At 31.7% G+C, this 12,707-nt stretch overlaps 1 protein-coding gene across 1 annotated transcript; it reads right to left on the reverse strand.

The window, feature by feature from the left end:
- Positions 1-7,234: 7,234 nt before the first annotated feature.
- Positions 7,235-12,466, reverse strand: LOC127261126 (uncharacterized). The gene is made up of 9 exons (XM_051289332.1): positions 12,165-12,466; positions 10,219-10,746; positions 9,439-9,504; positions 9,169-9,338; positions 8,998-9,088; positions 8,629-8,749; positions 8,226-8,524; positions 8,015-8,119; positions 7,235-7,911 (listed from the first exon to the last, which is right to left on the reverse strand). The coding sequence occupies exons 1-9, from the start codon at positions 12,450-12,452 to the stop codon at positions 7,705-7,707; spliced, it is 1,875 nt and encodes a 624-aa protein (XP_051145289.1). The 5' UTR covers positions 12,453-12,466; the 3' UTR covers positions 7,235-7,704.
- Positions 12,467-12,707: the final 241 nt, after the last annotated feature.

Here is a 12,707-nt window from a genome sequence, read left to right on the forward strand (position 1 = left end):
ATTGAGTTAGCATTGGTTTTACCTGTCACGACAGCCACAGTTGAAAGATCTTTTTCGACAATGAAGATTGTCAAAAATGATTTGCGAAACACAATGGGAGATGAATATCTTGCCGATTGTCTAGTGTGTTACATTGAGAAAGATATTTTTGTCACTATAGAAATTGAAGCAATTTTGCAACGGTTTCAAAATATGGATACACGAAGAATACAACTATTGCGACATCACTAAGGTAGAATACAAAGTTGTTGACTAAATAATATTTTGTTTTGTTCAAGGGCAACAATTGGATTCGGATTTCAGTTTGGACGAAGTTGGAATCTTATTGGTCGGATTGTTTTTTTTTTTTTTTGTTTTCATAGTGACAATATTGCTTATGCATATTTGGTTAAAGGTAATTTATTCTGTTAGTAGAATATTTTGTTCGATATTTAAATTTTATACTATAATTTTTTTTTTTAATTTTAATCTCCAGCCCCTACAACCTAATAATTCTGGTTCCGCCACTGATTTTGCCAAATCATAAAAGGTAAAATAATAATAATATAGCTTAAACTGTTCTTTTCCAATCTTTTAGTCTGGTCTCTCCTCCACATGGAGGAGAGAGAAGATATGTTTACTTTGTTACTTTTTAAATTTTAATGTATATATTATATTGAATAGTATAATTTAGTATTATAATTATAGTTTTAGTTTTTAAATAAAATGTAAATAAAAAATAAAATGTAACTTTTTAAAATCAAATTAATGTATTTCATTAAAAAATAACTGAATTTAATAAAATACATGCATAAAGTAATATATAGTTTTTATTTAATAAATTATTTACTTAAATATCAAATAAATTATATTAAATTTTTTTTATTAAATACAAAGTAGTATAATATATAGAAAATATATTTTAAAAATTTATATATTATATAAATTTTATAATTAAAATAGTAAATTTATTGATATGGAAGATAGAAAAATTTTAAAAACCGTTCTACAATGTAAGAAAAAAACAAAATGGATTCTTAATGAATTATTAAATTGACGTGGCATGAGATAGACCAAAATGGTGATAGACATGTCATTAAACAAACCAAAGAATAATACAATGACAAACTACCAAAATCAACAACAAAACATTTTTAGTTATAAGGAAAAGTAAGGTCATGCACAATCAACAAAAGAGAAAGTAATCACTTGCATGAAACAACAAAGTACATTTTAAGGTCACTAACATTACAAGTATTTTAAAACGCGTACATTACAAATATTATACTTACTGCACAATATAATAAGGCTCCAACAATCCAAATAATGTACTATTATACCATAATACTGATAAAAAAAAAAAAAAAGGCATATGATTCATGAATCCAAATCTCATATCTCAAATATGTTATTGATTTTGCACTTGATATAACCAAAATATAAAATAAAAATTAAAGTATCATTACATAAAAATAAAGATGTAACTGGATCTTCAATATTCAAACGACACAAAGTCTCCCCTATTCAATTGATTTATCTGATGATTATTTTGAACCTGAATGTGTGTATATATATATAAAAAAGATAATAACATACATTTTGATTATTATATATAATACAAATAACTAATAATAAATAAATACCTGAAGCAATTCGCTGAATTTAATAGGATATTGTAATCTACCGGGAAGAAATCGATTAATCTGATTTTGCACAAAACATTGATAATGCATTACAAAATTCACAATATAATAAAAAATAAGTATTACAAATATAATTATTCAAATGTAATGTAAACTAATCTATTGCAGGGGTAATTTTGATAAAATATTTATGATCCTTGTTTTTCATAAATGATTTCGTTTGCAGGTTGAAATAAAATTTTAATATTTAATATGGTAATTAACTTAAAAATTAAATATCATAGAAATATATAATACTTTCTCCATCTACTTCTAAGTATTACATTTACCTTTTGCGTCATCATTGTACTTAATATTAAAAATATTCTTATATAATGTATAATATTTTGTACAAATGTTCTTCTATTTTTATTATAAGATACTAATAGAAGTATTTTTGCAATTTTTTTCTTAATTTGTATTACGTTTTGATATAATAATTAATATTCAAATATCAACATTCAAAAAGTAAATAAGACCCTTAGAGCCGGACTGAGGTAGTATATACTGCACAAGGATCGAAATGTTAGAGGTTGACGCATCTTTTGTTGAACTTGAGATTCAGACGAATGACTTTTTCTTCTTCTGTGAAGCTTTCTCTAGTCCATTTTTAAGTCTCTTCCCTAAAACAACTTTTGTTTTAACTCTTATTCTGGTAACCTTTATGTCTATTTCTTTACCTGTTGATGAATTCTTCTCTTTTTCCTTTGATTTCTTTAAGATTAAATTCTCGTAAAAAATATCCATACTTTGCATCTTTTCATTAACCATTTCAATTATTTCCTTGAAGCCATCTCTTACTATTTCATATGTTTATTTTGTTTCAGCGGCTCTTGTAATAAGTTGATTGTAAATATTACACAAGTCTCTATACCATATTTTCGGCAATACTTTAGAATCCAAGTCATCCACATTATGTGATGTCATTGTATTATAAAAATCACCAACCTTTGCTTTAATTGTCCATCGTCTTAGTATATATAAATCTGAAATCTCAATAATATTATGTACAATAAAAACCTTCAAAGTATGAGAACACAAAATTCTACAAAACTCAAATTTTCTACAACTACAATGTATCGTGCTACTTAAACAATTATACTTGACAATGTGATGTTTTGATCTATCGAAAGATGTAACATGATAAATTGAAACACTTTTAATCACGCTAAAAACATAAATGTTACAAACATAAGCCTCGCAAAATTCCTTTTAAAATAATTTAAGTACTCATAGAGTATAAATACTTGCTGCATGTTTTAATAATTGGGTAGGAAAGGATAATAAATGATTACTTGTATTTGCTTTAAAATCTACTTTCAACTCTTTATAATGACGATTATCAATCAAATTTGAAAATATTCAAAAATTGACGTCAAACTATTCTTGTAATTAAGATACCTTTTAACCACACAGTTCATGCTCTCCATTCTTTGTGTCGTAGTGATATCAGCACAAAGATATTGATGACCATAAACTGGTGTCCATTTTTCTTTTTTACTGAATAATCTTTTCAAAAAATCATTATTTTGAAAATTATATTTTTCAAGCATATTATTCCATTCAATTAAAAAATCTTCTTCTTCAAAATTATAAACACATTTATTAAAATCATGTGCAAAATCTCTAAATTTATCAAAAACTTCACTTAAATGTTTAGCAGCATTTTGATATATATGCCAAATACATAACATCTGGTGTGTCTTTGCCCATTTAGAAGCTAGGACTTTGGCCATTGCTGCATATTCCGTCATAATAGTGTTTGGCTTCTTTACCTAACATGCTTCAAGAAAATACATCAAATAACTACTCAAATGGTGCAGTTGTTTCATCGTATAAAAGTGCACAACCAAAAGGGATAATTTATTTGTGATGATTCACACCAGCAAACAATGCAAGAGTACAATTTTGAGAATTTTTTCCATAAGTTGTATAAAAAGATATCACATCTCCAAATATAGCATAATCATCTTTTATTTTTTCATCTCCCCAAAATATATTAGTTATTGCATCATCCTCATCAACTTGAATTGAGTGAAAAAAATTTGAATCTTTTATATGCATCTCTTGTAAATATTCACGTAGTCCTCTGTATCTTCAATTTTTATATTTTTAGTTCTTTTTGTACGCAAATAATTTCTATAATCTTGAGAAATAAATCTTAAATTATCACGACTATTTGTTTCCTTGATCATATAATCATGAGATGTTTTTGGTGGAATACCTACATTGTCTGCTATTTCAATTTCAGTGGCATGTGTTTCAATTATTTTCCTGTGTGATCTAAACACGTGAGATTCATTTTCTCTAGATAAATAATGATTATGTTGGAATAAAATTCACAACATCATATTTTTCATTTTTATTCAAATATTTTTTTAAAATTTTTTCTAAGCATCCAAATCTAGTTTTGTCACATGCGTTTTCACATAAACATCTCGGTTATCGGTTTTTTGTTTACCTTCAGCATAAGGACAAAATGTTCTATCAATAAGTTTTCCATTTTTTTTTTTTTTATATTGGGTGCTTTTTCTAATACCAAACCCAACCAATGTAGCATATATAGAATAAAATTCTCCACAAAATTTTCAATATCAAATTCCATACCTTTACGAGGAATATGTTCTTTTGAGATGAATTTATGTAATGAATCATGAGAATTAAAATTATCATAACCTGAATCGCTTATAATAATATGATTATCATTTTTTTTTATAAATTTCAGAAATTTCCTGCAACACATATTAAATTTTATTTAGAATAAATTGTCTAAGCATCTTTAGTAAAATACAAAATAAAATAGATATAAAGATTAAAAAATAACATACCTGATTTTTTTCGTTATTTGCATCTGATAAATTTGTGGCAATATTCTCTGAAATCTGATACAATTATAAATATAATCATGTAAAGGAAAAACAAATCAATTATTTAGCATAATCACACCACCGCTACTCTCCACTTTTTTTTTAATCAAATTTAATTTAATCCTTATATCGAAGGCCTACATAAAATTGAATTTTCAGTGATGAACAAGAGTATATACGAACAACACTAAAAAAAAAAAATCGAAATCGACTGCCCGAGATGCTTTCTAAATACCGAATTATGGCAGACAGAAATTGAAAAAACAAAAAAACAAATCTACGCCGACTCCAATACGTTGGAAAAATCTTCTCAACACCGAATTAGGGGCAGCCAAGGGAAGAGGAAAAGACGCATATAATTAACGATTATTTTAAGATAATTAATGGTTATTTTAAAAAATTAATTTAAGAAAATGGTATTATGATATTTTCCCACATTGATTATTTTTATTTGAAGCTCACAAATAAGGGCAGACAATAGATTTCTCAAACAACTAAGACCATCTGCTGTGCAAAACTTATATTTGGTTCATAAGCATTCTCTCTTTCAATTCACTCTATTAATCAATTAAAAAATTATTTTATAAAATACATAAATAAAAATAAATCAATTCAAGCATATTCTTTCTCCTAAATGGAGGAAAGAGAAAGAAATAACACGATTTTTAACTTTTTCTATTTAATTTATTTTTTTGACAGACACGAAAATTCCATCTAAATATGTACACATTCTCCGATATATAAGAGCAAAGACAATAGTTGTTTAATAGAAGTCTTCTCATTATTTTTGGAATACTTTTGTCGTCAAAAGCTATATAATATATAATATAATGAAGCATTAATTTAGGCTAAAATATGGGATGCCCAGCAAGACAGTCCGGTGCAGGGTTTAGGGTTTAGGGTTTAGGGTGCAGGCGATGCACGTCCCAAGTCTTCCATTTCATTCTCTCACACCAAAATTGCACACAAACACATATCCTCTCTCTATCTCTCTCTTTATTAATTATTTGTCATTGTATAATTTTTTTATCCACTTTTTCTCCCTCATTGGACAAGTAAGACTGAAGTGAAATATAGATAATTTTTTCCATTTCAACCATTGCATTTGCTCTAAAAACTCTCATTGCACATGGTCAAATAGAACTAAAAAAAAGAATCAAATAGCAGATCACGAAGCAACATAAAAACGACCAAATAAACACCTACAAACCATTTTCAAATCAAAGCCTTCAACCTCCATAAAAATGATAACCATGCCGGATGTGCATTCTAAGATTAGGAGAAATTATTTATCTAATTGAATCATACTTGTTAATTCGACCATAGAGACTCGAAGGCTCCCAGAAACATGAAGAATGAGAGAGGCATGCTTGGTTTTCCAGAATCTATCGGGTCATTCCCAGGGCCAGCCCTGGGCCCGGGCAAGAGGGGCGCCCGTCCAGGGCCGAATCTAAATAAGGGCCCATAATATATTTATGTTATATATAAAATATTTATATATACATATTATTTGATTTTTATATACTAATAGAGGAATGTGGCTTCATGATTACATATTTTATGTACTACTTAAGAGGTTTTGAAAAAAAATATATATACTTCATCCGCCCCTTATCTATCTATCTATTTGCTTTTTCTCAACGGAGTTATAGGAGTATTAGTATTATATTGGGGTGTAGTATGAATAAAATAGAAAAAACTTTGTTATGGGACGTATCAAAACAAAAAAATAAATAATATGTCAAGGGACAGATGGAGAATATCATTAAGAAGAAAGTAAGTATGAGACAAAATTATTATTATTATTAGATAAAATTATCAATAACTCTGTTGTTGTTTTAAAATTTAGCGTAAATCCTCTCTATAATTTATAAATTGCATATAACGCCTTCTTATACTTTCAAAATTGTTGAATAAAACTTTTTTTATATTTTTTTTTTATGATGAGAAGATGATTTTTTGTTGAGGTGAGTTTCATATAACATTTGTTAAAGTATAAAAAAGTCGCCACACAATTTTTAAAATACATAAAAATTTTATGCTAAGTTTCAAAACTACATGGAAATTATGAACAATTTTGTCATATTATTATTGATACTTTTGCATAAAAATACTAAAAAAGTGTTTTTTTTTTATTTATATTTTATTTTAAGTAAAAAAATATTATATATATATTTAAGGGACTTTAGCACCTCAGAATAATCCTCCAGCTCCAGCTTCGCCTGGATTTCCTTTGGAAGCCGTATGGGCGTTAAGTTTAATCCATCCCAAAGGTGGTTTCTCCCAAAATACCAAGGTATGTTGGGGTAAGAGTGAGGTTCTGAAATTAGTAGCAAATGTAGCCGTTTGTTCTGTATCTCATTTCCAATGTTGTTTATGGAACATGTCATTCTTAGATAGAACCTGCAGGTGTCGATAGATTCTCCAAAGGATTCTGTTACAAAAAAGAATAGTTTCACGATGCTTTGTGGTCGTGTGTGTCAAAATAGTAGGATAACAAGTATTATGATGATTGATATGGAAAATGTTCAAAAAGAAATGCCAAACCATTTGTGATTGTGCTCCAGCCAGAAATAGGTTCTCCACCAATTCAACCCCTCGACAACAGAAACATTTAGAGAAGAAACGTCAAATGAAGATGGACGGAGTCGTTTTTTAATTTGCCATTGCATTGCATTGCATTGGGCAGTGATGCTCTATCGTAGAATGTGAATCATTCTTGGAAAACAAAGTGAATTCTGGAATACAACCGGTGTTCGTTATTATATAATCGGGGAAAGACCACTGATGGTGCGGGCATGCCTAGCGAATCTCGGTAATTTGACATACAACCTTTGCAATCACTTAATGCTCGATGTAGGAAGACTCGATGGGAGCATGGTCTGCGGCTGTGAGAGCTTGCAGAGTAACAGAAATCCCGAGACCAGAGGTAGGAACTTGGCATTTGGTTATAGAAATATCGGCTGCTGAGTTGATCTTCAATGTGCATTGTAGGGAGAGCCTCCCTCGGCCGCACGTCCTCTGATGATAGGATTGGCTTAAAAAATACAAATCCTCCATTGAAACTCATTCATCTCGTCAAAATGTCTTAAAAATCTCTCCACTTCACATAACTGCACTACACAACACACAATGATATACATAAGATCTGATGTGAGTTGAAATCCTGTCCTAGGCTAGGGATGGGTGGCGGTGCTGGGGCTGGCCAGCGTCAGCACAACACCATCAAGTTCAACATTGTCCGGCGATCTTCTTGATTCGGAGGGAGGCTGCTGCTGCACGTTGGAATGAATCTGAATTGCATCTGAGTTTAGATTTGAAAATAGTGTGTGGCCATAAGATACCCGATTTTCACCTCCTCCTAACCTTGCTGGCCCCTGACCCTTTAAGAAAAGAGGTAGTCGTCGTCTTGTTAACTAAACAATATGCATATATATATATATATATGTTTAGTTGAGTTGAAAGTGAAGAAAGAGTAGTAGGTACCGGAGCAAAGAGAACGCCTCTGAAGATGTTGCCGTTGACAGTGGCGGTCATGAGGAAACCAGAGTCGAACTGGCCATCTACATGCCCGTGAACTTCAGCTCCCACCTGCAGTCATTCATTACAACATCCTTATAATACTCATTCTTTCAACTTTCATACACCAAATAATATGAATGTATGTATGTATGTTGTATATATATATATATGGTACCGAAATTGTCCTTTTCCTAGATTCGGGTGTGGTTTGGGCATGGATCACGTTCAACCCTTCTTGTTTGATGATATGATGATTGGAGGATGATAAGTAGTAGTTGCACATATCATGATTACGATGGCTCAACCTAGGCCTCGATCTGGCAATGGTTTTCTTCAGAGGAATGTGAATGTGATCTTCGCAACTGCACTGCAATGGTGATGGCGAGCGAAAACTACAGTCGTTGCCGCTTGCATTTGCAGTAGCCATTGTCGAATTTCTAGTCCTTCTCCTCTTTGGATGCAACATATCATCGTCTATCTTTGCCAATAATGAAACACAAGATCGGTCACTTTCTCGCATATATACATATATATTGCTCGATATGTATGTAATTAAATCGGATCGTATGGATACTAACCAGAAGTAAACCTGAAGGACTGTTTCTGCTTGTGGTTGTGGTTGGGCTGACCGTTGGATGGGGATGTCAAGTTTACTTCTTCTTCTTCTTCATCGTCATCGCTTACAAATATAGCCTTCGCCTTACTTACAAATAGAAACATATTAGCCAAAAAAAGATACATACAAAGCAAACCAATATATATATATATTTTCTAATTAAGACACCCAAATTAGAGACCTCACCTATCTGTGTCATACATTTCGACGCATAATCAATTCATGCAATTAGAGCAGTTTTATGTAGCAGTTTGAACTTGCACAACGTAGCGCGCTTACGAGTACTAGTATATATATATATATATATGCGCACACTCAATTAATGGGCTACCGTGTTATTTTCTTGGTCTTTCTTTTGCAACATTTCCGTTTCCATTTGGAGGATGAGTAACTCATTGAGCGGCTGTTCGTCCTCTCCACAACTAGGACACAAGCACATGCATCATTTCAATACAAATAAACAAAGAACAAAAAGAAAGGAAAGGTTCGAAAACTCGCTCACCCTCCAAAAACAGCTACCCCGAGATTTGTGATGGTGGCGGTGTGAGAAAACCGGCCTTGCGACGGTTTCTGAGAGTAGACGTGAAGCTGAGACCAAGAGGAAGCGACCACATCAAGAACCCAAACATCGTTGTAGTACTTTTTGTCGCCTACGCCCCCGAGCACATACACCTACGCGTTAATTAAGCAAGAAATTCATCGTCATTTTTAGCTATCGATCAATGCATGCATGTAATAATTAAGATGGATCGATGATGGATGCATGTCTTGCCTTGGTCCCGATACTCACGGAAGCATGACCCGCCCGGGCGCCCGGCCCGGGTTGTGAAGCCTCGAGCTGATCGATCATGACAAAGATAGACAAGTTAGTTATAAGTTAACAAATTAACTTAATCTCAAAATTTTAATCAAGATCAATACCCAATAGCCAATACAAACATTATGCTTTGATACCATGTTAAGAAGAGATCCCAAATTTCAACTTAAAACCAATTGGTATTAAATGAAATACACATTTACCCTTATAAGTAATGGACAATATTCAACAATAACTATATATAAGGCAAATAGCATGTAAATTATAGCACATGATAATACAATATACAATATAATATATTACTCTCTCTATCTGCCAAATTTATTCACTTTTCTTTTTAATTCGCCAATTAAATTTATTTCATTACTAATTTTGGAAAAGTCAACAAATCTAACATTTAATTATTGCCTTTTATCCAATACTTATTTCATTCTCTCTTTATTTTTTAACTAAATTTTCAAAAATACTCCCAACTATCTATCACTTTTTCAATAAAATATCTATTTTTCTTAATTCTCATATCGGGCCCAAATGAGCCAAATTTTAACGGACGGAGAGAGTATTAATTTTAAGCACAATAAGCATATATATATACACAGTAACGCATGTTTCTATATAGCACAACATAATACTAAACTATATAGAATCATGCACTACCTGCCTACAGTTAGGGTGTTGATTTGGTCAAATATCGCCTTATATCGGATATTATAAACAAAACTAGACAAGACATACCCTCGACCAACGCATGGTATTGACGTGGAGCACGCTAACATCTCCTTGATATCTATCGCCCGAGTCCCCCCCAAACACCAACATCCGCCCCCCGCCCACTCCTACCGAGCTATGGCTATCCCGGGCAGCTGGGATGCTACCCCTTACCTCCGGCGCCGACCACTCCATCCTCTTAAGGTCCAAGATATGCACATCGTTTAGATAATTCGACCCGCCTTCGCCACTCCCCCCGAATATCACCAATTTGTCATTGACCACAGTGGCCGTGTGGCTTTCGCGAGGCGGGGGAGGGGTCCCCCGGCAATCCGGACAAGTCCACTTCCTCGATAGGAGGTCTAGTATGTGAAGGTCATTCACTTTCTTGCAACCATTAGTGCCGCCGAAGATCAGCATCCTGTGGTCGACCATCACGGCGCTGTGGCTGTCGCGCGGCCCCGGCCCCTCCCCGGAGGTTTCGAGGATGTTCCATGTCATCCCCCTGAGGTTGCACACGAGCACGTCGCTGAAATGCACGCCCCCTCGGCATCCCTGCACGTATATAAACATATATATGCAAATTTAGTTTGTAATGTGTTCGTAGCTTTTCGGGCTCCATTTACATGGATATTTTTTTGAGATTTTGGTATTATTTGTCAATATCAATTTTTTTTTTAAAAAAAATATTAAATCAAATGCAACCTTCCTCCACCGTCAATCTATCCATTTACATTTGACGTAATTGTTTTTAACATGAAAAATATCCTTATATTTTGATATAATTCTTTCTGTACAAATGTCAATTACATTAATATTATAAGACACCAATAAAAATATTTTTGTCATTTTTTTCTTAATTTATATTACCTTTTGATATAATAATTAATATTTAAAAATTAACAATAAACGAAGATAATTCTATTTGATTTTTTGTTTTTTTTTTTTTTTTTTTACTTATAAGGCCAAAAAGTCTCTATCTGTACGGAGCCTTAGATTTTTGTTCTTTTTGTTATTGAAAAATAGTACTGAATAAATTAATGATGATGAAGTGCTACTTGATATCGAAGTGCCAAGAAATAAGGATGTGTTTGTTTGGGGATTGGAATCCACTATTCATCCCATTTTTTTTCTCTAAAAATAATAAATTAAACACTTATTTTTTATATCATATTAAAAATCAATTTTATATTCAAAACATCACATCAATACCTATTTATATCACATCATACAACTATTCAAATTCAAAATTTTTACTGTTCAAATCCCAACTCAAAATCCAAACCCCAGACAAACACACCCTTCTCAAAATCCAAATCCCCAAACAAACAAACCCTTAACATTGTCCTAAAAAATTGAACTATTTATTATTTAATTTATTACGTGATTGATCATGAAAATAATGTGTAAAAGAAAGACTACATGAAACGCCATTCAACTTTGGTTTTATTTTTCAGTACATTTGCATTCAAGATTCAATTGAGATTAATTAGAAAAAAGAAGATTTGCGAGCATAATAATTTAATTAATTACGACGGTGTAGAGAAGAAACAAGTTTCACTGCCACCAACCCATGATAAATAAATAAATAAATATTCTAAATCTAGACCTAAAAAAAAAAAAAAAAAAAAAAAACACCACCACAACATCAAAAACCCCAACCCCATTCACGAAAGTGAAACTGCCCTTTAGCCAGATTCAATCTTGTTATGTTTTTTTTTTTTTTCTCAAAAAAATAAAATAAAGTAAAATAAGACAGCATACAAAATGTCGCAGAATAGATACACAACACACACACACATATGAACAGATCGACAGAAAGACAAAAGCCATTAGGAGCATGCATGCAAGAAGGAAGAAATATATATACATTATAGCAGGAAGTGAGGAGATTAATTAAGAAAAAAAGTGGTTGTATATATATATATATATATATGTATGTATGTATGGATCTGAAGTTAATTTCTTCTTACACCAAAAATGTAAAGAGAAGCATTGAAGTAGCAGGAAGAATGGCCCCATCGAGTCTGCAGATCACAATTAGCTCCCATCATCATCTTCACCTTCATATTCGGGGAAACCCACATTGCCTGCTTCTTTCTTGCTTCTGCTTCTGCTTCTGCTTCTGCTTCATCTCCTCCTCCTAAAGACGAACAAGCCATATATGATATCTTCTGTTTCTGAGAATAATTAATTAAGTAAAGTGGGTAGCAGTAGTAGTTGTAGTGATCATGTTTAACTTGATGTATATATGTATACATACAGCAACAATGAAGCTGAGAGCTGAGCTGAGGTGAGGTTAAATCAGGGTGTGTATTTTTTTTTTTTTTTTGAAAAATATAATAAAATTTTAAAAAAATAATAAAAAAATAAAAAATATAATTAGTTAATTAATTAATTAAAGAGACATTATGTAGATATATCAAGCATCAAGCATCAAGCATCAAGCGTCAACCTCAACGTCAATGTCAACATCAAGGTGGTGAAATGGACATGAAAAGATGGGCTTCGCTTTC

Source organism: Andrographis paniculata, unplaced genomic scaffold (assembly GCF_009805555.1).
Source record: "Andrographis paniculata isolate CXL003 unplaced genomic scaffold, ASM980555v1 Contig62END, whole genome shotgun sequence".
In the NCBI taxonomy this organism is placed as follows: Eukaryota; Viridiplantae; Streptophyta; class Magnoliopsida; order Lamiales; family Acanthaceae; genus Andrographis; species Andrographis paniculata.